The following is a 25,931-nucleotide window of genomic DNA, read 5'->3' on the forward strand; positions in this document are numbered from 1 at the left end:
AGTGCTATTTTAAAATGAGATAGAGCACATTTCTTTTGATCCACGTTGTACAATATTCATACCCTAAATCGAACATTGGATGCGCCTGAAGTACACACTCCGACTTACCTGTAATGTTTGCCACAAGTACCACAATTTCCATGTCCACATAACCTGATCCTCCCACCTCTGCTTAACTCATAGAACAAACCCAAGTTAAACATGTTATCGCGGCATGAAATTAATAATTTAAACTTTATTTAAACCTGGTGTTGAATCCAGCTAATAGGCACAATATCGTGCAAGTTATGCACATTTTAGGCGGATACTGCTCGGCGGTGGGTTCTTCACCAGGGTGGGGGAGCATTGCCTCCCTGTTCGATGCAAGCTGTGCAGGAAAACATACAATGGCAATCAAAAGATTTCATTGTCATTTTGTTTTTCCGATGTGCGCATTGCAGCAGCCAGCCGGCACGTGGTGGGCCCTCTTGGAGACACGCCGGTGGGGGAAGGTGAGCAGTGAGGCCTGGTTGCGCAAGGGCGGGCAATCTCCCCTGGGCGGCGGGAGGGGCTGGGGTGCATCGGCCTGTGTGCGCAGGGGCAGCCAAGCGCTGATGGCGTGTGCTACTGTATGGACTCTGCCATTCATGTCTCTGGCAACTGTTTCAGATGAGGGACCTGGGGGACTGCAGTGTGTACCGGCACGTGGTTAGAGACACACCGGTGGCTGCAGGTGAGCAGTGAGGCCTGTCTGCAGTCTCGGCACACACTCTCCCTCTCTTTCTCGCTCCCTTTCTTTCTCTCTCTTTCTCTCTCCCACTCTCTTTCTCTCCCTCTCTTTCTCTCTCTTTCTCTCTCTCTTTCTCTCTCCCTATCTCTTTCTCTCCCTCTCTTTCTCGCTCTTTCTCTCCCTCTCTTTCTCTCTACCCCTCTCCCCCGCTCTCTCTCTCTTTCGCTCTCTCTCGCTGTCCTTTGATGGGCGCATGACACACCTTCTTATCTAGATTTTTGTTTTGCAGGCTGTGACTTACAGAATGCCCAGAGAAGACCCACTGTGCCTCTTCAAGATTGTTGTTTTTTGTTTATTCTGTAATGAACGTTTTACTTGGATTAATTGATATGAATGTATGATTTCCATTTTTTGGCCACACCTATATGTTAGGTGTTGTGATTGTGCGACTTCAGGCGATTTGTTTGGTTCATGGTTTTTTGGAGTTGATGTGCACTCACTTTGTACCAAGGGAGGGGGGTGGCGGTGGGTGTTGTTGCCCTATTGGGGCTATGGGCTGCATGTTCCGTTGCTATGGGGCATCTGTTGTTCTTCATGTTTGGCCATGGGCTGTGCTCCCTTGGCTGCTGCCGGTTGTCGTCCGACTTTACACCAGGTCAGAGCAGGTGTTAGTTTCCTGCTGCTAACGCGCCTTATCGCCTCTTTTGGGATCTTAACGCCGAACTGGCTGGTCGTTGAGAATGTTGTAGAGTGGTGTGCTCTGCATCTCATTAGCGATAGTTGCCGGGGTCATCTGTGGCGATGTTTTTTGAGGATACTATCGCCGGAAAACTGGTGATATGGGCTGTTAGCACCAGCTTGTGAATGGGGCGCTAAATTTATCGCAACTTTGGCTGAGATAAAGTGCTGATAACTCGGTGATAGCTCTTTGAGAATATGCCCCAAAAATGTATATTACACAAAATAATTGTTCCATTCTTTTTCCCCAAAGAAGGGGAAACAAACACATTGCTTAGCCAACATTTCTTGAATTTTTATTTGTGATTCTTGGATAAATGCAATATCAGTCATTAGTTTAGCTACATGAGAAATACCCCTCTGGATTTTAGTGGGATGTCCTAATCCTTTATCATTCCAGGCTGTAACCCTGAATACATACCAATATTATAAATCTATAAAACAAACAAGTCTACAATTTTCAAAAATGAATATGAAGATGAATATGACATGAAAATGGGTGCCATGTAAATCCAAAAAGAAAAAATACAAGAAAGATGAAAGAAGAACAGACAACACAAGGAAAAAAGATGACAACTGAAAAAGATATCTAAGCAAAGGGGGTGGGGAGACCAGACAATAACAATGTCACTCCATGCAATCAGGATAATGAAGAATATTGGAGACAAGGCTACAAATGAAACCACAAGTAATCCATGAATCCAGACCTGCAGAAGAGAATTGGAAATCTATCAGTATATAGGCAAAACATATTTGATCTACAGAGAACCTGTAGTAAAGACTACAAATGTATTAGAGAATGTTAGGCATGCTGAAAACAAATAAATAAAGCTTCCACCTCTTCTCCTCTACAGTTAAGAACAAATCATTTAAGGACAGCAGGTGGGGTTAAGTCTTTTTGATTAACTTTAAAAAGACAAGGATGAATCAGGCCAAATCTGGCAATCATAGCTCTCAACGTCGGTCTCATATCAATAAATAATGACAAACTGTTTTATGAATGGTATTCAAGGTTTAATATATAGTTGATCGCATTAATGTTTACAGAGCTATTATGCTACTAATACATCTGAATACCATTTAAAACAAATCATAATACCTACTAAATGTGAGTGATTTCACCTATATGGATAAGGTGCCTCGTGTTGTGAAATGTTACACCCATAAGCACCACAGAAGTGTTAGGAAAAGGGGGTCTAGATGCAGCTTGCTGAAAACGTACCACTTTGAAAAGCTTATAGCAAACTATCACATTTATTGGATGATGCCATCAGTGATATTACCATTGCTCTCATTTAACATATCACGAATGATGTAATACGTGAGGTCATAAGCAGAGCATGGCAGGACGCAAGTTATATTTAACTCAGTAAACTATAACTCCAGCCACATAACTCCGGCCACTGCGGTACAGTGGTACTCTTATGGTTACTCCGCATAAGCTTAACTTCCATGGTGCCAGTCCAGTGATACAATGAGGTTGAGGCTTGAGGGTGACTCTCGTGAAAGAACTGCAGTACCACACTGAGGGCCGTGCTGAGTCATGTGGGAGTAACCGCTGTATCCTTTGCACAACATTTTTTTTTAAATTTTACTTTTGGCCCCTGGGGAGAGGAGAGGGCCCCTCTTGGTCTGCTCCCATAAGAGCAGGTGGCCCAAACTTACTCCCTTACAGTATTTGTTTTACTGTTTACCAGAGTCCTGTAATGGCCACTGTAGCGTTTGACAAAGTTGTGGCTGGCCAATCAGAGCACTCGGCGATCAGCAGGCCCTATTTTTGGGATTGTGGCACTGTGGGACCAGATATATATATATATATATCCATAACCAAAGATTTGCCTTGCAAGGAGTTGCCAACACAGGTTGAAATTTAGCCTTCTTTAATGCAGGTAACAGGCATAGCACGTTCAGTCCCCAACAGCAAAGCGCCAAACATGTTTCGGGCTCGATAGCCCTTGTTCACTGGCTGCGCATGAAGTCTCAGCAGCTGCGTGGATATGTATCTCTAACCCCGCCCCAATGGGTCTTAATCAAGCAAAGTTGCATTCTGGGTTGAGAAGTCCGTAACTGAACCATGGTGGTAGCTGGCCAAAACAATGTGCACAAAATAAATCCCAACTGGGGGGCTGGGGGGAAAGCTGCTACAATGCTTGTTAATGTCAAACCTGGCAAAATTCGGCATTTCACACTCCACACGGTACTCAATAATACGAGCGCCGCAGGGCCGCTGGCTACGCGGCGGGGCGTCTCCGCGGCGAGGCACGCCGCATGTCATATCCATAACCAAAGATTTGCCTTGCAAGGAGTTGCCAACACAGGTTGAAATTTAGCCTTCTTTAATGTAGGTAACAGGCATAGCACGTTCAGTCCCCAACAGCAAAGCGCCAAACATGTTTCGGGCTCGATAGCCCTTGTTCACTGGCTGCGCATGAAGTCTCAGCAGCTGCGTGGATATGTATCTCTAACCCCGCCCCAATGGGTCTTAATCAAGCAAAGTTGCATTCTGGGTTGAGAAGTCCGTAACTGAACCATGGTGGTAGCTGGCCAAAACAATGTGCACAAAATAAATCCCAAATGGGGGGCTGGGGGGGAAAGCTGCTACAATGCTTGTTAATGTCAAACCTGGCAAAATTCGGCATTTCACACTCCACACGGTACTCATTAATACGAGCGCCGCAGGGCCGCTGGCTACGCGGCGGGGCGTCTCCGCGGTGAGGCACGCCGCATGTCATATCCATAACCAAAGATTTGCCTTGCAAGTAGTTGCCAACACAGGTTGAAATTTAGCCTTCTTTAATGTAGGTAACAGGCATAGCACGTTCAGTCCCCAACAGCAAAGCGCCAAACATGTTTCGGGCTCGATAGCCCTTGTTCACTGGCTGCGCATGAAGTCTCAGCAGCTGCGTGGATATGTATCTCTAACCCCGCCCCAATGGGTCTTAATCAAGCAAAGTTGCATTCTGGGTTGAGAAGTCCGTAACTGAACCATGGTGGTAGCTGGCCAAAACAATGTGCACAAAATAAATCCCAAATGGGGGGCTGGGGGGGAAAGCTGCTACAATGCTTGTTAATGTCAAACCTGGCAAAATTCGGCATTTCACACTCCACGCGGTACTCATTAATACGAGCGCTGCAGGGCCGCTGGCTACGCGGCGGGGCGTCTCCGCGGCGAGGCACGCCGCATGTCATATCCATAACCAAAGATTTGCCTTGCAAGGAGTTGCCAACACAGGTTGAAATTTAGCCTTCTTTAATGCAGGTAACAGGCATAGCACGTTCAGTCCCCAACAGCAAAGCGCCAAACATGTTTCGGGCTCGATAGCCCTTGTTCACTGGCTGCGCATGAAGTCTCAGCAGCTGCGTGGATATGTATCTCTAACCCCGCCCCAATGGGTCTTAATCAAGCAAAGTTGCATTCTGGGTGGAGAAGTCCGTAACTGAACCATGGTGGTAGCTGGCCAAAACAATGTGCACAAAATAAATCCCAAATGGGGGGCTGGGGGGGAAAGCTGCTACAATGCTTGTTAATGTCAAACCTGGCAAAATTCGGCATTTCACACTCCACACGGTACTCATTAATACGACCGCCGCAGGGCCTCTGGCTACGCGGCGGGGCGTCTCCGCGGTGAGGCACGCCGCATGTCATATCCATAATCAAAGATTCGCCTTGCAAGGAGTTGCCAACACAGGTTGAAATTTAGCCTTCTTTAATGCAGGTAACAGGCATAGCACGTTCAGTCCCCAACAGCAAAGCGCCAAACATTTTTCGGGCTCGATAGCCCTTGTTCACTGGCTGCGCATGAAGTCTCAGCAGCTGCGTGGATATGTATCTCTAACCCCGCCCCAATGGGTCTTAATCAAGCAAAGTTGCATTCTGGGTTGAGAAGTCCGTAACTGAACCATGGTGGTAGCTGGCCAAAACAATGTGCACAAAATAAATCCCAAATGGGGGGCTGGGGGGGAAAGCTGCTACAATGCTTTTTAATGTCAAACCTGGCAAAAAAATCGGCATTTCACACTCCACACGGTACTCATTAATACGACCGCCGCAGGGCCTCTGGCTACGCGGCGGGGCGTCTCCGCGGCGAGGCACGCCGCATTTCATATCCATAACCAAAGATTTGCCTTGCAACGAGTTGCCAACACAGGTTGAAATTTAGCCTTCTTTAATGCAGGTAACAGGCATAGCACGTTCAGTCCCCAACAGCAAAGCGCCAAACATGTTTCGGGCTCGATAGCCCTTGTTCACTGGCTTCGCATGAAGTCTCAGCAGCTGCGTGGACATGTATCTCTAACCCCGCCCCAATGGGTCTTAATCAAGCAAAGTTGCATTCTGGGTTGAGAAGTCCGTAACTGAACCATGGTGGTAGCTGGCCAAAACAATGTGCACAAAATATATATATATTTTTTAACTCTTTCATGACCTCACTGAACACTACCGTTAAATGAAAATTTCTCAAACACAGCTGATCCGATTTACACCAGATAATGAAAAGCACACTTTATTACTAATGTTCTACATTTCTGCCAAATTTGATGTCATTCTGTTCCCCCATTTTTTGTATTGCTTGCCAAACTTTCCAATGTAAAATAATACGGAAAATCAAGCCTTTGCAGCCCCCCCTCTCTTTATCTTGGCTCCAGTTCATGAACCCAATAACTTTCTTGGAAATAGCTACAAATTCATCAAAAAGCACCAAAGTTTCTAGTGAAACAAAAAATGCTTAGGCACTCCTCTGACAGAACTATAACTTCACAATGGCGACTGAACCAAGTTTATTCTCTCTGCCGTGGCAAGGCAAATTGATGGAGGAGTGCTAGGGAAGTTTGTACAGATATTACCTGTGTTGTCTCTGGTTTATGGGTGAACTCATGTATATTCAAATACACGTTAAGTGCATGAAATAAATTAGAAGTAGTACAGGAAAAAACTCCAAAGCTACTATTCTCGTTAGAACATCTTCAGCAGTGCATTAATTTTAAAGTAGAAAAAAATAAACATCTCTAATTGCAGTTGACTATTTTACCCAGCAAATAGATTTTCAGGATATGAAAACCTCTATATATAGTTCATGTTCCGTTTCTCAGTTTAACTGAGCAGTAGCAAACTAAAATGAGGCACACCTCAATTGAATAGTTCATTCAGCAACTATCTTTAAAGATGATTGAGACCCTAATTTGCTGACAGTGTTTGTTTCATGTTTTGCAATTTGACTGCAGTTCCCGTTCCCACCTGATGGTGATGCTGCGAGTGAGTGGTGTGGACAGTATCTCAGGAATGGCTTCCTTCGGCACACTGACATTGTGTGATCTGGCTGGATCAGAGCGCATTTCTAAGACAGAAGCAACTGGTCAAAGATTGGTGGAAGCAGCAGCAATTAACAAATCTCTAACTTCATTGGGCCAGGTATTTATGGGCCATTTTATTATGTTAACAAACAACATCCATGTACTGATGCTTCAGGTTTTCATTCCAGGAGTGATGTCCACAATACTACAACCATCACCACGCTATCACTTCAATATTTCTCCATATTGAAAGATATATTCCTGTAATTATGGGGCCCATTAGCATGTCGGGCGGATCGCCACTGCCCGCATAGAGGTGGCGATCCGCCCAACATTTGTGCCCGCCCACATGCCAATTCCCCCCACCATATTACTATGGTGGGGGGGACCCCGGCGCACGGAAAGACCGTCTGCCGGTAGGCAATCCCCCGATTGCCTACCGAGTGGAAAAGCTGTTAATATGGTGGCGGTGTCTGGTAGACACCGCCATCCATATTAGTATGCAGGCGGGGGCAAACCTTTTCGTGGCGGCAACGCCGCCACGGAAAGGCATGCGGTTTTCGACATTGGGGGCCAGTAGCGGGCCCACAGGGATTCTAGGGGGTGGGGGGTGCACATGGCTGGTACCTATGGTACCCCCCTGCATTTCAATGTACAACGTGGCAGGCACCGCACGGTGCCTGTCACGTTGTGCATTGAAAGGCACAACTTGCTTTTGTGGCATTGCGTGCGGGCGGTGCTTTTAGCACCGCCCGCCGCAATGTGTCAAATGCGGGATGCGCCTGCCAGTGTGGTGGGTGCATCCTAATTGTAGGTGCTGGACCGCCGCAAGCATTGGTCCCGTTTCCCTAATGACCCCATATGTTGTTTGTATATTTTAGTTTCGTGCTTCTGGGAGAATTGGCCAAATCCACCATTATTTGTGAGTTGGGAATTCCAAGAGTGCAAACCAGAATTAATGTTGACGAATAGACCATTATTCAACAACTATTATAGCCATTTAAGTCTGAGGTCTGATTCTGAGTATAGGTTCTTCTTATCGCACCTAAATCATTACAAATCAGTGGGGCACGTAATTTATAGGGTGCAATAAGTATAACCTATCCTGAGACCTTGGGGAATAATATTGGATTGGTGCTTAACACACCAAAATCCAAATGGTACAGTAAGTACTGTACACCCTTTTCTTGTTAAATTCTGACTGCATTGACCCTCTGAAATTTAAAGAAGGGTGAGGCATTCATTTTACCTGGTAAGAGCTGGGGATCTCATTTATGTGGCCCTACCGGCACTTTTGCACCACCTGAAAGTCAGCGCAATATTGTCATATTTATAAGGCCACGTAAACCCATGTTACGTGGCTTTTCATGGCCTTATAAATATGTGCCCCTTTCACGCAGAAAACTGAGTGAAAGGGGCGTTCCATGGGTTTGCTGGGGGCGTTCCCAGCAACATCCATTGCTTTTTGACACTGCCCCAGATTTACAAGAAATCGTAAGTCTGAGAGAGCGCCAAAAACTTACCCCTCCCCAGGGGAGGCGTAAGGGAGGCACAACGAGGAGAAATAGCTTTATTTATCTTCGTTTTTTCTCTTTCTATGTGTGATGCATTCTGCAGCACACATAGAAAGAGGAAAAAACCTCTTGTGATTGTTTTTGTGCAGGAAGGTTTCCCTTCCTACACAAAAATAATCATCCCTGCAACACAGGCACCCTTGCACCCTGTTTGACTCTGGAATTATATATCAGATGGTTTCATCAGTGAATAATGAGCTTAAAAAAGTGAATTCTGTTACTGAATGATGAAATAGAAGAGGAAGATTTTAAAAGGAAACATGCCATTCCTCACGCAGAGGTTAGCTTTCATCGAGGCAGCAGGCCACAGAGTCCCTTTAAAAAGTGTTTAATCCAAAGGCCTACACTGCACACAAGCACCAGTCGACAAGCAGGCACTGTTTGTTAGAAGTAACCAATCTTTTTGGACCACTCTGTGAGGGAGAGAGACAACTTTTCCATGATAGAAGAAAAGTAATTTAGGAGTATTCGTAGTCTTCTAGAACATGTTTATATATAGCAGATGGAGGGAATGCATTATTAAATCTTCTCATATAGAGCGTGGTTCCTGTAATAATGTTCTCGAGAAGGGGCTAATTGATCCCGCCTCCCTTGATTGTTTCTTTTTTTCGCTAAACCAAGCCACTAAAGTAACTAATGGTCATCTACTTAATGGAGTATGTATAATAATTATACATTTTCTAAGGACCAAAACCAAGGTATTAACACTCCAATCAGAACATGCATTATCAGCTTGCGTATATTCATCACCTAATATTTTTATATGGTTCCCACTAGAAAAAGTAGGACTGCATATTAGAACAACAAGACGTCAGAGTGCAGGGACTGAGTCCATCTACACCATCAGAGACTGTTGTCCCAATTCCTAGCTAGCTCACAGTGCCTCACCTGAACCCCTAATCTATCTGTGTTGACAGGTGATTTTGGCAAACATCGAACATGACACCCTGATCACCAAGGGAATTGTAGAAAAAGATCTTATCCCTTTCGTTGTTTACTCATGCATGCCCTTGGTAAACATAAGAAAGGACATTTACAAAACATTTACTGAAACAATCGTAATTTTGCATAGAAAAAGTGAGCTGCGATAATTAGTCAAATAAAACAAAGCAATGTAACCAGCATTATGAACATGGTGAAAAGAAATATATTTCTACCTATCACTACCCCTACTCTGAGAGCATAGTGGGTCAACCCTCTTCTCGGTCTCTTAGGTTAGACTGAAACCCCATACCTGAATGACTTGATCTGGAGTTGGATTGGCAACCCCTCTCTGCAGGATCAGGATGGAAGATCAGCGTTAGCACAGCTGCACGTCGAACACACCATTGGTTCCAGGTCCGTCATGGCTGGAGTGCCACTCTGACCCGTAAAGGGACAGTGCACTGTTTATATATTAAAACTACTGTGTTAGAGTTACAGCTCTGATGCAATGATGTTTCTAGATGTTAGAAGCCGTCTCCAAGTGGGCAACACAAACACTAGGAGATCTTGTTCTGTTCTTATCCTTGAACAAAATGTACAGACAATGTAGCAGGAAAGGCTTTCTAAAAACAAGCAGCATTTACATCTTCCTAGAATGATGTCATGTAAATAAAATATGTCTACAACAAACTCCGCTGAAATGTGTAAAATGTAAAAGTAAAAGGGGAACCAAAGTGGGTCCAAGAGGGACTACAGTATTGGAAACTGTGATTTCATATTGCAGTTGTTACATGAAACAGAGTTGCGATAGACAATTAAGACTTTTTTTTTTTTTCTTTTTTTTTTGGTATATGTTTATTGAGAAGTACAGGTCAGTTTATAAACAATACATAAAAAAGGGAGTATAAACAAATCAAATTATGGCCACACAATAAATTACTATGAAATGTTACCTTCTCAGATTTTTAAATATAAAAAGGATAATACAGATATCAAAAGATACAATAGAATTACTATGAAATGTTACCTTCTCAGATTTTTAAATATAAAAAGGATAATACAGATATCAAAAGATACAATAGACAATTAAGACTTTGATAAAAACCGTTATTGAAGATGTAACAAGCCAAAACGTATGTTACCACTTTAGGAAGATCATGCTCAATCACAATCAGTGTGAAGAGGCTCAAAAGTTTGAAAGCTTACTTTGTTAGTCCAAAAATGGCTGCCGTACCCAGAAGACAATGTTGCAGTAGTTACCTTAGCAATCACTATTGAGGGGTTCACCAATGAGTATAAAACCAGATAGAGGTATAAATATGAAGGAAGCATGTGACCTCCAAAGAACCGATCTCTTACCACCGCAAGACACCATACTCAGCAGTTTTATATAGCGCGAACCAGACCCGAAGGTATTTGAGCGCTTTACATGAGCACCAGTTACATTACACAAGGATATTAATTTTTGGTAGGCATGGGGGAGATTAAGTGTTTGCCCAGAATCACAGTATATTGAACTGACGCCAGACTCGAACCTGGTTACCCAGCTCCAAAGTCGGCAGCTCTGCCCATTGGGCCACATCCTCTCCCGTTATATCATACATTATATCAGTAGGAAACACTGAAGTCCATGAGCGATGCTGATAACACCCTCTTGCTTTTCATAAAAAAGCAGTCATTGAACATACCGGCAACACTAGTGGTGTTACATGGGTCTCCATATAGAGGCTTGACAGAAAGCACAAACTAAGACTCGCTGGGCTTCTGTGAAGGTATTTCAGAATGTAGAATTTACAGTGATGAAAAGGATGATGCTGTGGAAAGGGATGCTGTGAGCAGTTCTAGATGTTGGTCATTCTATGGAATCTGCTGGAGATTACTGTTCATGACTTGAACTGGAAATAAAATTACCAAGAAGCTATACCAGGATTGTGTGTGTTTACTACAATTTTTGGTGACGAGTTAGCTCTGCGCAGAGGGCAGAAAGGACAACCTAACCTCCACCTCTGGAACAATGCCATTTATCTTAGTATAGCGCTACAAGAACTCATACAAAGACCCATGTCATTTGAGACTGAACCTTCAACTGTTATTTTTTCTTTCACTGTTTTTGAGCGCTGCATGATATGCGTAAACCTAATATTTATGGCATTTGGAGTCAAACTAATTATTATATTTGAAGCAGAACGGAACTTCACGCGCCACACTAGACGTGCCTAACCAAAATTAAACACTGCTTTTATTTAACCACGTTGCTAGGTAACAGCCATCAGGCAGCAATTTTCAAGCCACGTCTTCAGCCGCGCTCCGAGCTTCATGTGCAGCAGCCTGCTCATGCTCTACTGGCAGCAATCTTCAGGCTTCACGTGATTGGATTCCCGGCACCTGGGACGGCATCAGGAAGTTGAGGTTGTCCGGCTGTGGTCTTGCTGCAAGCCTGCTGCTCTCATTACAGTGGTTCTTTGAGAGTGGTCGTAAATGGAGGCTTTTCCACGATTCTTCTGATAACTTTATTGTACAGACGTTGCCATTACCTGTCCCCTTCACTTACAGACCAGTGTCTAATGCTCCGTATTACAGACTTATCATTTATTGATTCACCCGGACCAGTGTCACTGCAGGGACACTGTAGAGGAGATTCTTCCTCCAGTATCCATACAGAGCACTGGACTTTTGCCCTTGTACTGGTGAAGCCTGAATCAATGGGCCGAAACACGTCGACCCCACAGAATGGAGGTGTCTGAGAGACTAAGATTGGCATATAAGAAAATTGGATACACACTTCTTTTACTATGTGGAGGGTTGATCTACCCCTTCTAGAGTGTATTGAACTACCTCTTCTCCGGATTGCTTTTTGAAAGAATTTTCTTTGTTTGTGATAAGCAACTGTATTTTGTAAGAATGGGTAGGAAGGAATTGTAAAGGTATATGTGTGTATATATTTGTGTACACGTTTATGCTCCTTTCATATACCTCAAATAAGATAACGTATTTCTTCGATAGTACACCTGGAGTTGGTATTTGAGTTATAAAGAAGAAAGACGGTTCAGGGATCAAGTACCCATTGGTAGGGACTACTTTGTTTTTCCCTATTGAAATTTGTTCTTTATTTATTCCTCCACATTAATTTGCTTGTTTGCTTGATAAATTTGCCCAAATGCGGCAGGAGTATTAGGGCAAACCCCTAATTCTTTTCCGAGCTTTGTGTGCAGCAGCCTGTACACGCTCTACTGGCAGCAATCTTCAGGCCGCACCCCAAACTCCGCGTGCAATAGCACGTGCATGCTGTACTGTTGATAGTTAAATGTCGGCTGACATTTAACATGCATTGATGTAACCAAAAGTAATAAAGAGATGCGTACTTACCTGATGGTCATATGAATACAGCATACAAGTGGTGATGTAAACCTGATGAAGCCTGTTGCCTGGTGAAGCTAGACATAAAAAAGAGACTTTCCTTCATAAAAGTCGGAATAGAAAAAAGACCTTCTTTAAATAAAAGACACTCTATAAAATATAACAAACTTGAAAAGAACACTTGGAAGACTCAATTCAACTAAAATATTTTAGTTAATTATTTTAAATAATTATTTTAAATAATTATTTTAGCTAGTTGTTTCAGCCTAATATATTGGATTGTTGTTTTGTTATTTGTTTAGGTATGCCTGAGCAAAGCATGGCAGTACCTTCAAGTTTCCTACCAGTGCTTGGAGAAACTGCAATTCCTTGGAAACGATGGAAGAATATGTTCTTCGCCTATTTGTTAGCTATTGGAGGGGATAAATATGGTCCTGTACGAAAGCAAGCTATTCTCTTGCACCACTTAGGCGTGGAAGGTAGAAGAATTTATGATGACTTACCTGAGATTTCGTTGGGCATGGGAAACGGCCAGCCAATGAATTTGTATGATATATCACTGCAAATGCTGCAGAAGCACTTCACACCCAAAGTGAATGTAGTGATCGAGAGGCATAGGTTGTTTGGTAGGGTACAAGGACCAGATGAAGACATCATGACCTATGTTGTCTCTTTGCGTGGTCTAGTAGTTAATTGTGATTTCCAAAACTTGGTTGATTCTGTAACTAGGGACCAAATTGTTAGGTGCACAAACAGCAAGAAGGTGAAAGAAAAGTGGTTATCAAAAGATCCCAGTTTAGAAGAATCTATACAAATTGCACGGAGTATGGAGCACGCTACTGTGTGGCTAAAGGAGATTGATATGGGGAAAGGCAGTACAAAAATTACAGAAGAAGAAATTGCGATAGAAGTAAAAGAAGTCAGGAAAGAGAGCTTACAAAACCTAATACGAATGGAAACTATACAATTCCAATATTTGAAGAACATATGACTGTAACCTGTTATATGTGTGGGTATGTCCAGGGCACATAAGTTCTAGTTTTGCATGTGGAGCAAGAGATATGACATGTAGATCGTGTGGAAAGAGAGGGCATTTGGCAAACGTTTGTAGATCAAAGGGGAAGGCACAAAATGGTAGTGTCAAAATGGTTGAAGATCAGAGTGTGACCACAAGGAAATAATATTGGCTATAAATAAAATATAGAGCGCTACTATTCAAGACAACAACTGTACAAGTGATGGAAATATAAGAAAAGAAAGGACAGGAAAATTGGAAAAGCCACATTGTGAAATCATATTGGGTACTGTGAAAGTTAAAGTATTGGCTGATTCTGGAAGTTTGTTTACTCTGATCTCTAAGGAGACATATCAAAAGGAATTGGGTGCCGAGATTAAATATTTGCAACAATCTGATGTGAAAGCTGTTGGATATGGTGGCAAGAGGATTAATATATTAGAAATGCAATGGATGGATATATTTTTCAAGTGACATGGAGTGCATGGGTGGTTTATGTAACCAATGAAGGATCAAATCTTTTGGGTTGGTGCAACCAGAGGGACTTGAACATTGTGCTTGATCCTAATGCCAAAGAACCGTTCATGGTGGTAGAACCGGTGAATGAGAGTGAAATAGTGAAACACAATGTAGGCAGTGAGTGGGGAAAGGAGCTTATGGAAAGGTTCCCTCAAGTGTTTTCTAAACAATTGGGTGTATTGAAAAAATGTACCAACCAAATTATTCTCAAAAAGCATGCTAAACCTGTTGTACACAAAGTGAGACCCATACCGTATTTAATGAGAGAACCGCCCCAACAAGAATTTAACAAACTACTGAAAGAAAACATAATTGAGCCAATTGAATCGTCCAAATGGTTGTCCCCCATTGCAGTTGCTCTGAAGGAAGGAAATCAGATCTGACTATGTATTGACTTAAGGGATCTCAATAAATATATATGGGTGGACAGGCAGCCGTTACCTAACACTGGTGAAATGCTGAGCATGATGGGTGGTGATAGTGTGTTTACTGTTTTGGACATGTCAGTGGCGTACCATCAGGCGAATCATCCAAAGTCTCGCCCGTTGACTTCTTTTGTTACACCACTAGGAGCGTTCCGATACTGCAGAATGCTGTTTGGATTGGCGTCAGATTTTGCTGTTTTTCAAAGGATAATGCAAAACATTTTTGAAGGTATGCAGAGGGTGCTTTGTTTCCAGGATGACATGGTGGTGGGGGAATTGTTTGAAGATCATGATGTGTTGTTGGAAGAGGTTTTGGAGAGGATAGTAAGTCATGGGCTGACCATAAAAAGGGAAAAATGCCATTTGAGGTTGGAACAAGTAAATTATTTGGGACATAAAGTATCTGCAAATTGAATAAGACCAAAAAAACCATCATGAAGGCAATAGAGGACGCTCCTTAGTCCATCAACAAAGAACAGTTGACATATTTTTTTGGGACTTGCTGAATATAGTTCGAAATTTTTGACAAATCTTGCAGACGTAGTAGAACCTATGAGGGTACTGCTAAAGAATGGAAATGTGTTTGAATGGGTTCCAGAGTGTGCAGATGCGTTTGTTAGTGTAAAACAATATCTAGCTCCTGCGGCGACATTAGGTCACTTTGACACTAGCAGGAAAACTATTGTAACAACTGATGCTAGCAATGTTGGTCTTGGGGCAATTTTGACTCAAGTGGCTGAGGAAGGGGAAAGGATTAATGGATTTGTGTCCCGACGGTTACTAGGTGCAGAACAATCGTATTCTGCCATTGAGAAAGGCTTCAGCTTGTTATTGGTGAATGAACCATTTCAGGTATTATTTGTGGGGATTGCCGTTTGTGCTCAAAACCGATCATAAGCCTCTTGTACATATTTTTAAGTGCAGGCGGGGTTTAGAAGGAAGTGTGAGGCCTTGTATTTCGCAATTGTTGTCTGTGATGGACTACAATTTTGCTGTGTGCAAGGCAAAAGATATGTAATTGCTGATTGTTTGTCAAGAATGCCCGTGGAGTATATTTCCTGTACGCAAGAAGTGGCTTGTGTGGATGGTGAATTTGCACTCAGCTGGATGATGGGAGAGAATCGAGCTTTGGAAATCTATGTAAAGTCAACAGTTTAGGAGGAGTACAGTGAGAGGTTATTTATCTTACCTTTATGTTTTCATGTTTTTGAGCGCTGTTCATATTTTCTTGCAAATTCTGCTTGTATCCTGCAAGATATATTATTTACGTATGGGGGGTTGATTATATTTCTTTGTACGAATATTAAAAGGGGGGAGATGTGTAGAGATATTTTAGAATGTAGAACTTACAGTGATGCAAGGGATGATGCTGTGGAATAGGATGGTGGGGGCAGTTCTAGATGTTGGTCATTCTAGGGAATCTGCTGGACGTTATTGTTCATGACTTAAACTGGAAATAAAATTACCAAGAAGCTATACGAGGATTGTATGTGTTTACTACAGCTTCCTTTTCTGATGCTGACTTTCACCGACCTGTGGAATATGTTGGCTATATCAGAGTTTTGGGGGCTTCCAGAGTCTTTCTATAAGGAACAGCTATACCAGAGCTCTATGCCGCTTAGCAAATCTTTGAGACCTGATACAGGTCCAGAGGCCACAACAATCACCAAGTAAAGCACCATGCAAAATATCTTGCAATACTGAGGAATATACATAATTCAGTGTGAAAGATGACAATGCAGTATGAGTCCTCAACTGCAGTTATGCTCTAGAAGGAGGCCACAAGACCTGTTTCCAACAGGGGGAGACAAAAAAGGATGACAGTTGAAACTGAAGGGGCAGAGGAGTTTATTTTAAATACATTTACATTTTTGAAGTAGAAATGTGTTTCTTTATACCTGTGTAGTGGACTGCCTGTCTCAGATTGAGGACTTGCCTCTTTAGTTAAGGGTTGTATAGTGGAAGACTGATGCAGTGGTTGTGGCACACTGTTTCTGGCCACAAAAAGTAAAACAGTCACAGCTAATATTATTTGGCACATTTGTAGTCAGTCTTGGTAACTGAAATGTGGGAAACAGCGGTTACAACGCTGTTGTTACCACGCAGGTAGGTAACAACGCGGTCGTTACAACGACCGTGTTGTTACCACGCGGGCTTACATCGCAAGTCGTTTCTACGACTTGCGCTAGGTGGTGTGCAACACCAGGCAATGTGTTGGATTTTAAATCCAACACATTCCCTGCTATTGCGCTAACTGGAGTAGGAATAGTAATTTATACTATTCCTAAATCCAGCGCGCCATCTAGTGCAAGTCGTAGAAACGATTTGCGATGTAAAGCCACACGTGGTAACAACGCGGTCGTTGTAACGACTGCGTTGTTACCTACCGCGTTGTAACACCATGCGGTGTAACGTCACACATTCCTGAAATGTAATTCCTCACACTATTGTTGCCAGCAATGTCCGAGAGAGGATCCTTCTCTGGGGTAATATGTCTTGTAATTTCCAGGCACTTATGTGTTGATACCAAGAGGCGCCCCAGTAATATAGCTCATACCTCAAAACGCCCGGCTTAATTGTAACCACCGTGGAAATGGTTGCTCACATTATTACTGGTCCCTTTTGTTATACATTTTAGGGTGCAGTTCTAGTTTGGACAAATGAGCCTGGAGCCTGAATTAAACACTGGCTTTGCTACATTAGCAGCCAGTGCAGGCTGGCTTTAACTGCTAGATGGTACTGCAGTTTCCAGTGCAAGCAGTCCACCATTTACTTATTTCAAACACTAAGGGCCAGATGTACGACCATTCCATTTTGCGAGTCACAAATTGTATCATTTTGCGACTCGCAATTTGTGACTCGCAAAATGGAATGTACAACAGTGTCTCGGACACTGTTTGCGATTCTTAATGGGGCCGCTAAAGACCTCCCTCATTGACCTAAAGGTAGGTGACAATTTACGACCCCTTAGGAATCTCACGTATCACATGGATGGTGGCCTGCTTGGGATAGCACACCACCGTGTCAGTGTTTACGCATTAAAGTATGCTGCTGCCAAGAGGATGCTGAAAAGTGACTAAAAAGAGCATATTTATCAAACCTAATATTGCAATAAAATGTTTTTTTACTTTGACAGGTTTTTACAGCTTTGAAGACTAATGCGTTACATGTGCCATACAGAAACTCCAAGCTCACTCATCTTCTTCAGCCTTCACTCAGCGGCAACGCAAAGGTAAAGTAATACACATTATGTCAGGACCTTATGTTACACTTCAAAGCAGCTTGATAAAAGGGGATGTTTAGCATCTTCTTGCCAGCCATTTACACTAGCTGTCACATGTATCCGAGCCTTTGTGGTTAAGAATTGAAACGCCTGGAGCAATCGCCGTAATACGTGTCACACTTCACAGCACAGTAGACCTTCGTGGGTGCCCTTTTAAGCGCGCTACTGCATGCTCTTTTATTTCATCCACAATGGGAAAGGGGTCACATTTAGACCTGTTCACTTTGGAAATCGACGGGGCAGCTTCAGGAGTAGGCAGTGGCCCAGGGTATCACACACTTTTCACTGAAGATTTCTAAAATATAATTTTTTTTTTACTTTACACCAGCCCAGGTTCTTTTAAGCAACATAGGGATGCTTAAAATAAAAGGTGTCAGTTCGGGAACGCAGTCATAGGCGTTTGTTGTATTTTGTCCCTTTCAGGGCACTATCCCTGTGATTGTAGCCTGTCACAGGGGGTCACAAATTGTGACATGCCTAATTCATTTTAACTAGGTGCCCCTCCTGTGAGTCGATATTTTGTAAGTCTTTGATGTGAACTTCAGGCCAGCTATTGCATGAAGCGTGGACGGTACCACTACTCGCTAATGTTAGAGGACAGTGCTCTATAGAAGCAGCTTTGTCAATGTACTTCAGTGATCTGAGAAGCGGACAGAAGAAAAGTATTCTTTTCTTTTGTTACTCCCCTCCGATGTTGTGAGCTCTGTGTGGTATGTTTAGAGTGATCCGTGGGTCTAGTTTCCTCTTTCCTCTGGTATTTCTGCATGCCGATCAGTTGTGTGTGAGTACTCTTGGGAATCTGTGTCAGTCACTGATTTGCAGAAGTACTTACTCTAGGAATCTTTGGGAATTCTTAAAAAAGGAAGATCGTTTCTCCAAATTTTAGAGCAACCCTGCATTACATTGTGAATCAGGCACAAAATTCCTGGAAAATGTGACATTATTTATATTGATCTTCAATTATACGGCTAGACCAAGGCTGATGACCGCTTCCTGAATTGAATATTCATAAGTTAAGTGGGCTTGTAATTTAAGAATTTCAGTTTGTAGAGCTAAAGTTCCCCTGGTTGCCAGGGAACAAATAATCTTTACCCCAGCTATATAATGTGCCTTTATTAGGGCCATCTCATTCATAGTACTACGAACAAGACACAGGTGACTTGATTACAGCAGCCCACATGAACTTGCTTTGGACCAGCCCAAGTCAAAAAGGAAGATCATTCTGGAGTCATTCTGTAGTCATACGATTACTTCAGCCAGACTATTCCTGCAATTATCTGGGGAAGTCATCCCAAGCCATCTGAAGTATGCCTATAGAAAATATTTAAATGAGATGACTCCAGTCATTGCAGAAAGTATTCCAGGATTGCTTCCTGATTACTGCAGTGGGAAACGTGATGATCTTGTACTACTGCAGGATGATACCATGATGATTTCAGGATTAGGCTGGATTACTCCAGGATGGCTTCCTGATTATTTCACTGGAAGATATGTGATGATTCCTTACCACTGCAGGATGATCCCAGAAAGATTTCAGGATTAGTCTGGATTACTCCAGGATGACCTTATGAATATTTCAGGATAGGGATGTATTATTACAGAATGATCTTGTGATGACTTCAGAATGAGGCACCATTACTAAAGAATGATCCCAAAATATCTTTAGAATGGGACTACTAATCGATGATGACTTCATGATGGGGATGTATTACCTTATGATGGGTTCTGTCTGTATTACTGCATGACGATTTCAATATGCGGCTGGATTATTAAAACATATGGAATAGTAATCTGTAAACCTTTTCCATAAACAGGAAGTTAAGAAATCAGCAGTTTTTTAGTACATTGGCAGAGCAGATTACTCCAACAAAAACAAGAATTGGTAAATGCATTAGGTTTCGCCCATGTGATCAATAATAGGCTGTTTTTTGTTGTTGTGAGTTGTAGGTTGCTGAGTAGTTGTACAATATAAGTTATAGCAAGTCTGTTAAAGTGTTATTACTCAATTATTTACAAAAAGGCAATATATTGAGCTTTTACTAGTGGTTTAGTATTAGCAAAATTTTGAAAAATGAAATGAAGGAGGGAAATAAGAGAATTAATAGATGTAATAGCAATATTTTGTGTTTAGAGAAGTTCTGACAACTTTTGGGCCCGATGCCAGTGCACCTGCAACACCATTCACCTCATGCCCCAAGTGACTGCAAGATAACTGCATTTGTGACTGCCTGTTTAGTAGTAAAATACAGCAATATTTGGTGTTCAGAGGAGTTGACAACGTTTGGCCCTGGTGCCACTGCACCTGCTGCCTCATTCAAATCATGACCCTATTGCCAGTAAGGTAACTTGTGACTGTGTTCAGTTGTAAAATATTGCAATATTTGGTGTTTAGAGGGGTTCCTAGAGCTTTGGACCCCGGTGTCACTGAACCTGCTGCATCATTGAAATCATGACCCTAGTGGTTGTGAGCTGTATAAGGAGTTGACAGAGTGCAGTTTGATCAAATGAGGCGAGTGGCGATGAATCTTGTGAGTGAAGAAATACGTGTTTTGTGTGGCTCAGAGGCATTTTGAGTGACTTTAGATAGCATGTAGTTTCAAGGAAGTCTAATACATGAAGATGTGCTGAACGTCAATAGACTGGAAATGATTATATGATAGATGTGGGTAAAGGCAAGAATTCTTGGTGGTCAACGATGTTCTGAGTGAGTGCTGTGTGACTAGTGCAACTGGGTTGTGTAAGGAATATGGATGCTTAGTGAGTGGGGCTGCAGTGTGAGTGTGCTGTGATTGATTGCAAGAATGTTACAATGACTATTGGAACTAACAGAGAAGTATATTGCTGGCGGGGTGTGAGTGGATATCGGGTGGTCCAGTGTTGCTGAATGACTGTGGGTTAGTGCAGCAAATGCTGTGGGTGAATTAAGAGTCATGATGTATAGGACTTTGGTAAGTAATGAGTGGTGTGGACTGCAAATGATGTTAAGTGGTGAATGAGTGTTGCAAGTGGCTGAGTTTTGAGTGATGGCAGGTTTAGATCTCAGGTGTGAAAGGAAAGTTGAGAGGCTTGGTCATTCTGTGCGGCAGAATAGGGTTACATATTTCTGTGGGTGAGATGTGAATGAATAGCTCATGGGACTGATTGCATGAGTAAGTTATGTTTAAAATGCCCACAGTAGGTGAATGTTGTGACAAGTTGGACAGAGTGGCTGCAGATCATTGCTGGTGTGAGAAAAAGGATGTGATTGTGGCTATGGTTGCTGGTGGGTGGTATGGATGACTGTAGTTGTGAATAGCTGAGAATGAATGATGCATGTAGGTGAAGAAGAGTGGAATTAGAAGGTGTTAAAAAAATTGGTAGTAAGCAAGTGATCAGAGTTCTTGAGGGGAATGGCGTAATGACTTAGTAGTAAAGCAGCAGAGGCAAATGGCTATTGAACATGCATGGAGAGAAAGTGGATTTGTTAATAGTGTAGTGTAGTTCCTATTTCCCTTATAGGCTCTGCGCATTGGAATAATATTCACTATAGTTGTGGCACAGGACTGAGGTCAGTATGCCTCAATCGAGTACATTAAACTTAATTACTTTGTGTGCCAGCTAACTCAGAGGCCACTAGAAACTCCTTGAATAAACAAGAAGGGAGTAGTTTCTGGCAACCGCATAAACATGACAACTTTGTTTCCCTTAGAAACAGAACATGTCTCAGAATTGTGGAAATAACAGATAACAGTTTCACTCAGTCAACCGTGCATGCTTAGTTTCTTCAGAGTTACACAGAAATACACGAGCGTTTCAATAAAAAGGATTTATTGAACAGTCTTGTTTCTCATGTAAGAGATATGAGCTGTTACAATCGCAATACAGTATGCGAGATATAATACGTACAGCGTAAGCAGTAAGAAGAAATAATACTGCAACAGCATTGTCTTCTAGCTATGACATATATTCATATACACATACATAAATGACATAGACTGAAAAGTGGATACTCGTATGATGCTTCTAAATAGTTCTACCCCAGTGTACCTAACCTAAGTGTAGTACAAGGTAAGAAGTAGGTGATGTATTCTATAGTATGGTATGCTATAGGTTTGCATATGCCAAGAGTCCCTCTAGGTTCTAGTCAGCTCCATACCTTAGAATGAGAGAGGTGGGAATCTCTTTCCGAGTCTCAAACTCTAATACCCCGCGAAGGGAGTCAGAACACTGGAAACTGGATTCTCTGCGAGCAGAGATGACAGTGTCTGGTCAGTGCGTCAGGCGGGGACTCGAATTCTTACGAACTTGCCGTGGCGAGCCATATCAAGCTGTGCAGCTGAGCCGTGGTTTGCCATGGGAAGGGAAGGTATATTTATACCTGGAAAGTGCTTAGGAATGTTAGCATTGACGTAAAGTCGGACAGAGGAAGACATCATGAATGAAACCCTAAGGAATAGTAGTTCATGCAGAATAGATGAGTTCTTGGAGAAATCAATAAACAATGTGTAAAGAAAGAGAAAGTATCTCACGTGCGCACCACCAGAGGAGCTACTGGTAGGTTCTCACCAGCTTTTTTTTATTGTTGTGTGTCCAGGGAGGTGATTGCTGACCTCGTTAGCCCTGATAAATTTGCCACAAATAAATTGGCAATGAAACATGTTGGCCGTCATTAATATGGTATACAACATGCTGTGTTTTTAATTGCGGGATAGACTCCTTAATTGGAATAAAAAAGATAATAACTGTGAGTCTACCCCTTTTCTTTATATGTTGTGATTTTGAGACTTTCTTATCTCTGTTTTTCACGGGGGACACCAATTCTTTGTGTTTTTTCCTTTCTCTTCACTGGACATATCACTTTTCTCTATGTGAAAGTTATCGATGATGAAACAAACGTGGGCAAGCTGGTGAGAACCTACCAGTAGCTCCTCTGGTTGTGCGCACGTGAGATACTTTCTCTTTCTTTACACAATTTTTGTCACCTAGCTCTTGGAAAAAGGAGGGGGTGTGTGTAAAGTGAGATAAGCCATAAAACTGTTTGGAGGACTGACTGTTCACTTTTTCTTTTCTGTCTTTTTGAATTTTTAGAATATGTGGCACACTGGATGGGGCTATACCATGTGATTAGATGGGTGACGGAGGTTTTTGATTAAGTTGTCTTTCCTCTTCCCATTCCAGATTAAAATAAAATATTATGTGCTATTGGGTGCCAGTTCTTGTTTGTTTAAATGATAATTGAGTGGAGGGTGTTCTGGCACGTTTTCCCTCTATAGCTCCTTTTTGATTCAGTAAGTGTAAATCAGAACAAACATTAGCAAAGCCAATAAGTCTCGCAAATACAAGAGCTATTGGCTTTGACAATGTGTTGTTTGTGATGTTGTACACCAGTGTGGCTGCTGTTCAGCATGGCTAAAAGTTAGTGGCTTGGAGTGTCATAGAGTTGGGGAGCAGACTGTTGTAGGGTGGATTTGTTGGAGTACAGTGTCGCAGAGTGAAGTAGGAGGAGCAGAGTGTCGTAGAGTTGAATAGTAAAGTTCAATGGTTCAGTGGTAGAGAGTGTTGCATAGTGCAGAGGAGTGACATGGGTGGGGTAAAACAGGGTGGAGTCGGCTGGAGTGGATTGAGGTAGTTGGGTGGATTGAGTCGTGTGAATTGGAGTGTGGTGAACTGAAATGGAGTGAGGTGGATTGGAAAGCAGTGGATTAGATGAGACTGAGGTGGGTGCATTGGATGGAATTGATAGAACTAGGGTGGGTTGGATTGGATTGGGATGAATTGTGAGCAGGGTGGAGTGGAATGGGGTGAATTAGATTGGACAGGAGTGGTGTGGGGTGGACTGGAGTGGGGTGGGCCGAACTGCGGTGGGGTATACTGAACAGGGGTAGATTGGATTGGAGTGAGTGGGGTGCACTGGATTGAGTGGGGTGAACTGGATAGCTTGGGTAGGTTAGATGGGGTGGATTGGACTGGTGTGGAGTGAACTGGAGTGAGGGGGATTGGATTGAGTGAGGGGGATTGGATTCATTAGGGCAGATTGGATTGAGTGGGGCAGATTGCTTTCGATTGGTGTGGGGCAGATTATTTGGATTGGGCGGATTGTTTAGGATTAGTGTGGGGCAAATGGCTTTAGATTGGAGCAGAATGCTTTAGGGCAGATTGCTTTGGATTGCTGTGGGGCAGACTGCTTTGGATTGGTGTAGGGCAGATTGATTTGGATTGGTGTGGGGCAGATTGCTTTGGACTGGTGTGGGGCAGATTGCTTTGGACTGGTGTGGGGCAGATTGCTTTGGACTGGTGTGGGGCAGATTGCTTTGGACTGGTGTGGGGAAGATTGCTTTGGACTGGTGTGGGGAAGATTGCTGTGGATTGGCGTGGGCAGATTGCTTTAGATTGGGGCAGATTGCTTTGGATTGGTGTGGGACAGATTGCTTTGGATTGGTGTGGAGTGAATTGCTTTGGATTGGAGTGGGGCAGACTGTTTTGGGGCAGATTGTTTTGGATTGGTGTGGGGCAGATTGTTTTGGATTGGGGCAGATTGCTTTGGATTGGTGTGGGGCAGATTGTTTGGATTGGGGCAGATTGCTTTGGATTGGTGTGGGGCAGATTGCTTTGGATTGTGTCAGAAAGATTGTTTGGATTGTGTTGGGAAGATTGTTTGGATTGGGGCAGATTGCTTTGGATTGGTGTGGGGCATATTGTTTGGATTGGAGTGGGCACATTGTTTGGATTGGAGTGGGGCAGATTGTTTGGATTGGAGCAGATTGCTTTGGATTGGTATGGGGCAGATTGCTTTGGATTGGTGTGGGGCACATTGTTTGGATTGAGGGCACATTGTTTGGATTGGAGCAGAATATTTTGGATTGGTGTGGGGCAGATTGTTTGGATTGGAGCAGATTGCTTTGGATTGGTGTGGGTCAGATTGTTTGGATTGGAGCAGATTGCTTTGAATTGGTATGGGGCAGATTGATTTGGATTGGTGCGGGACAAATTGCTCTGGATTAGAGTGGGGCAGATTGTTTTGGGGCAGATTGCTTTGGATTGGAGTGGGGCAGATTGCTTTGGATTGGAGTTTGGCAGATTGTTTTGAGACAGATTGTTGTGGATTGCTATGGGGCAGATTGCTTTGGATTGGTGTGGGATAGATTGCTTTGGATTGGAGTGCAGCATATTGTTTGGATTGGGGCAGATTGCTTTGGATAGGTGTGGGGCAGATTGTTTGGATTGGGGCAGATTGCTTTGGATTGGAGAGGGGCAGATTGTTTTAGGGCAGATTGAATTGAATTGGTGTAGGGGCAGATTGCTTTGGATTGGAGTGGGGCAGATTGCTTTGGATTGGATTTGGGCAGATTGCTTTGGACTGGTGTTGGGGCAGGTTGTTTGGATTGTTGTTGGGCCGATTGTTTGGATTGGGGCAGATTGTTTTGGATTGGAGTTCATCAGCTGCTGCACAATCGGCAAAATTTAACAAAATACATGTTTCCTGCTCAAACAGATCAAACCGTACTAAAAACGTGGCAACATGGTTGCTGTACAGTGGAAAGTCCTTGGCAAATGTCGGATGGTCATTTTTATTTTACTTATTGCTGTATATAGTATTTAAACTGTTACTAAAGAGGAGAAATGTTTGTACAGACTATTAGCATGTGTAAAAAAAGGATAAAACAATTAAGTAATATGATCACAAAATGTGCAACATTCCGCTGTATAATTTGCCTTTGATTTCCACATAATTTAGTTAACCCTGTCGCCCAATTTGTTTCTCTCCTGCCACCTCATGGCAATGGCCCTGGAGGTTGTCAAGACCACCATGGAGGGTAGATACCAAAGCATAATGCAGCGTTGGCATTCTGCCAAAATGATGCTGGAGCTTCCAACATGAGCTTCCAACATGAGCGTTGTCACATTTATGAAGCGCTCTCTTCAAATGGCATATTGTCTAAGGATTGATGATACAGAGACACTCAAATTGTGAGATTCTAAAGATGCAGCGTTTTCAGATAATCTATCATCAGCTACATAAACTGCTGGTTTTAGCAAAAAACGTTGTTGATTCTATCTCAAATGGATAAAACTTTTCTAAAAGAGGAGCAACTCGTGTTGCCGCACTGTGCTAAACCCA

The 25,931-nt window shown here is 42.8% G+C and overlaps 1 protein-coding gene across 3 annotated transcripts in view; it reads left to right on the forward strand.

Moving 5' to 3' along the window:
* The window catches only part of LOC146855412 (uncharacterized), a 658,880-nt gene that overhangs the window by 518,865 nt on the left and 114,084 nt on the right, over nucleotides 1-25,931 (forward strand). For all 3 annotated transcript variants that reach the window (XM_085653183.1, XM_085653184.1, XM_085653185.1), the window contains 2 exons: nucleotides 6,668-6,854; nucleotides 17,687-17,782. In XM_085653183.1, coding sequence (XP_085509309.1) covers nucleotides 6,668-6,854; nucleotides 17,687-17,782 — 283 coding nt within the window. The remainder of the gene's footprint in view (nucleotides 1-6,667; nucleotides 6,855-17,686; nucleotides 17,783-25,931) is intronic.

Source organism: Triturus cristatus, chromosome 4_1 (genome assembly GCF_964204655.1).
Source record: "Triturus cristatus chromosome 4_1, aTriCri1.1, whole genome shotgun sequence".
Lineage (NCBI taxonomy): Eukaryota > Metazoa > Chordata > Amphibia > Caudata > Salamandridae > Triturus > Triturus cristatus.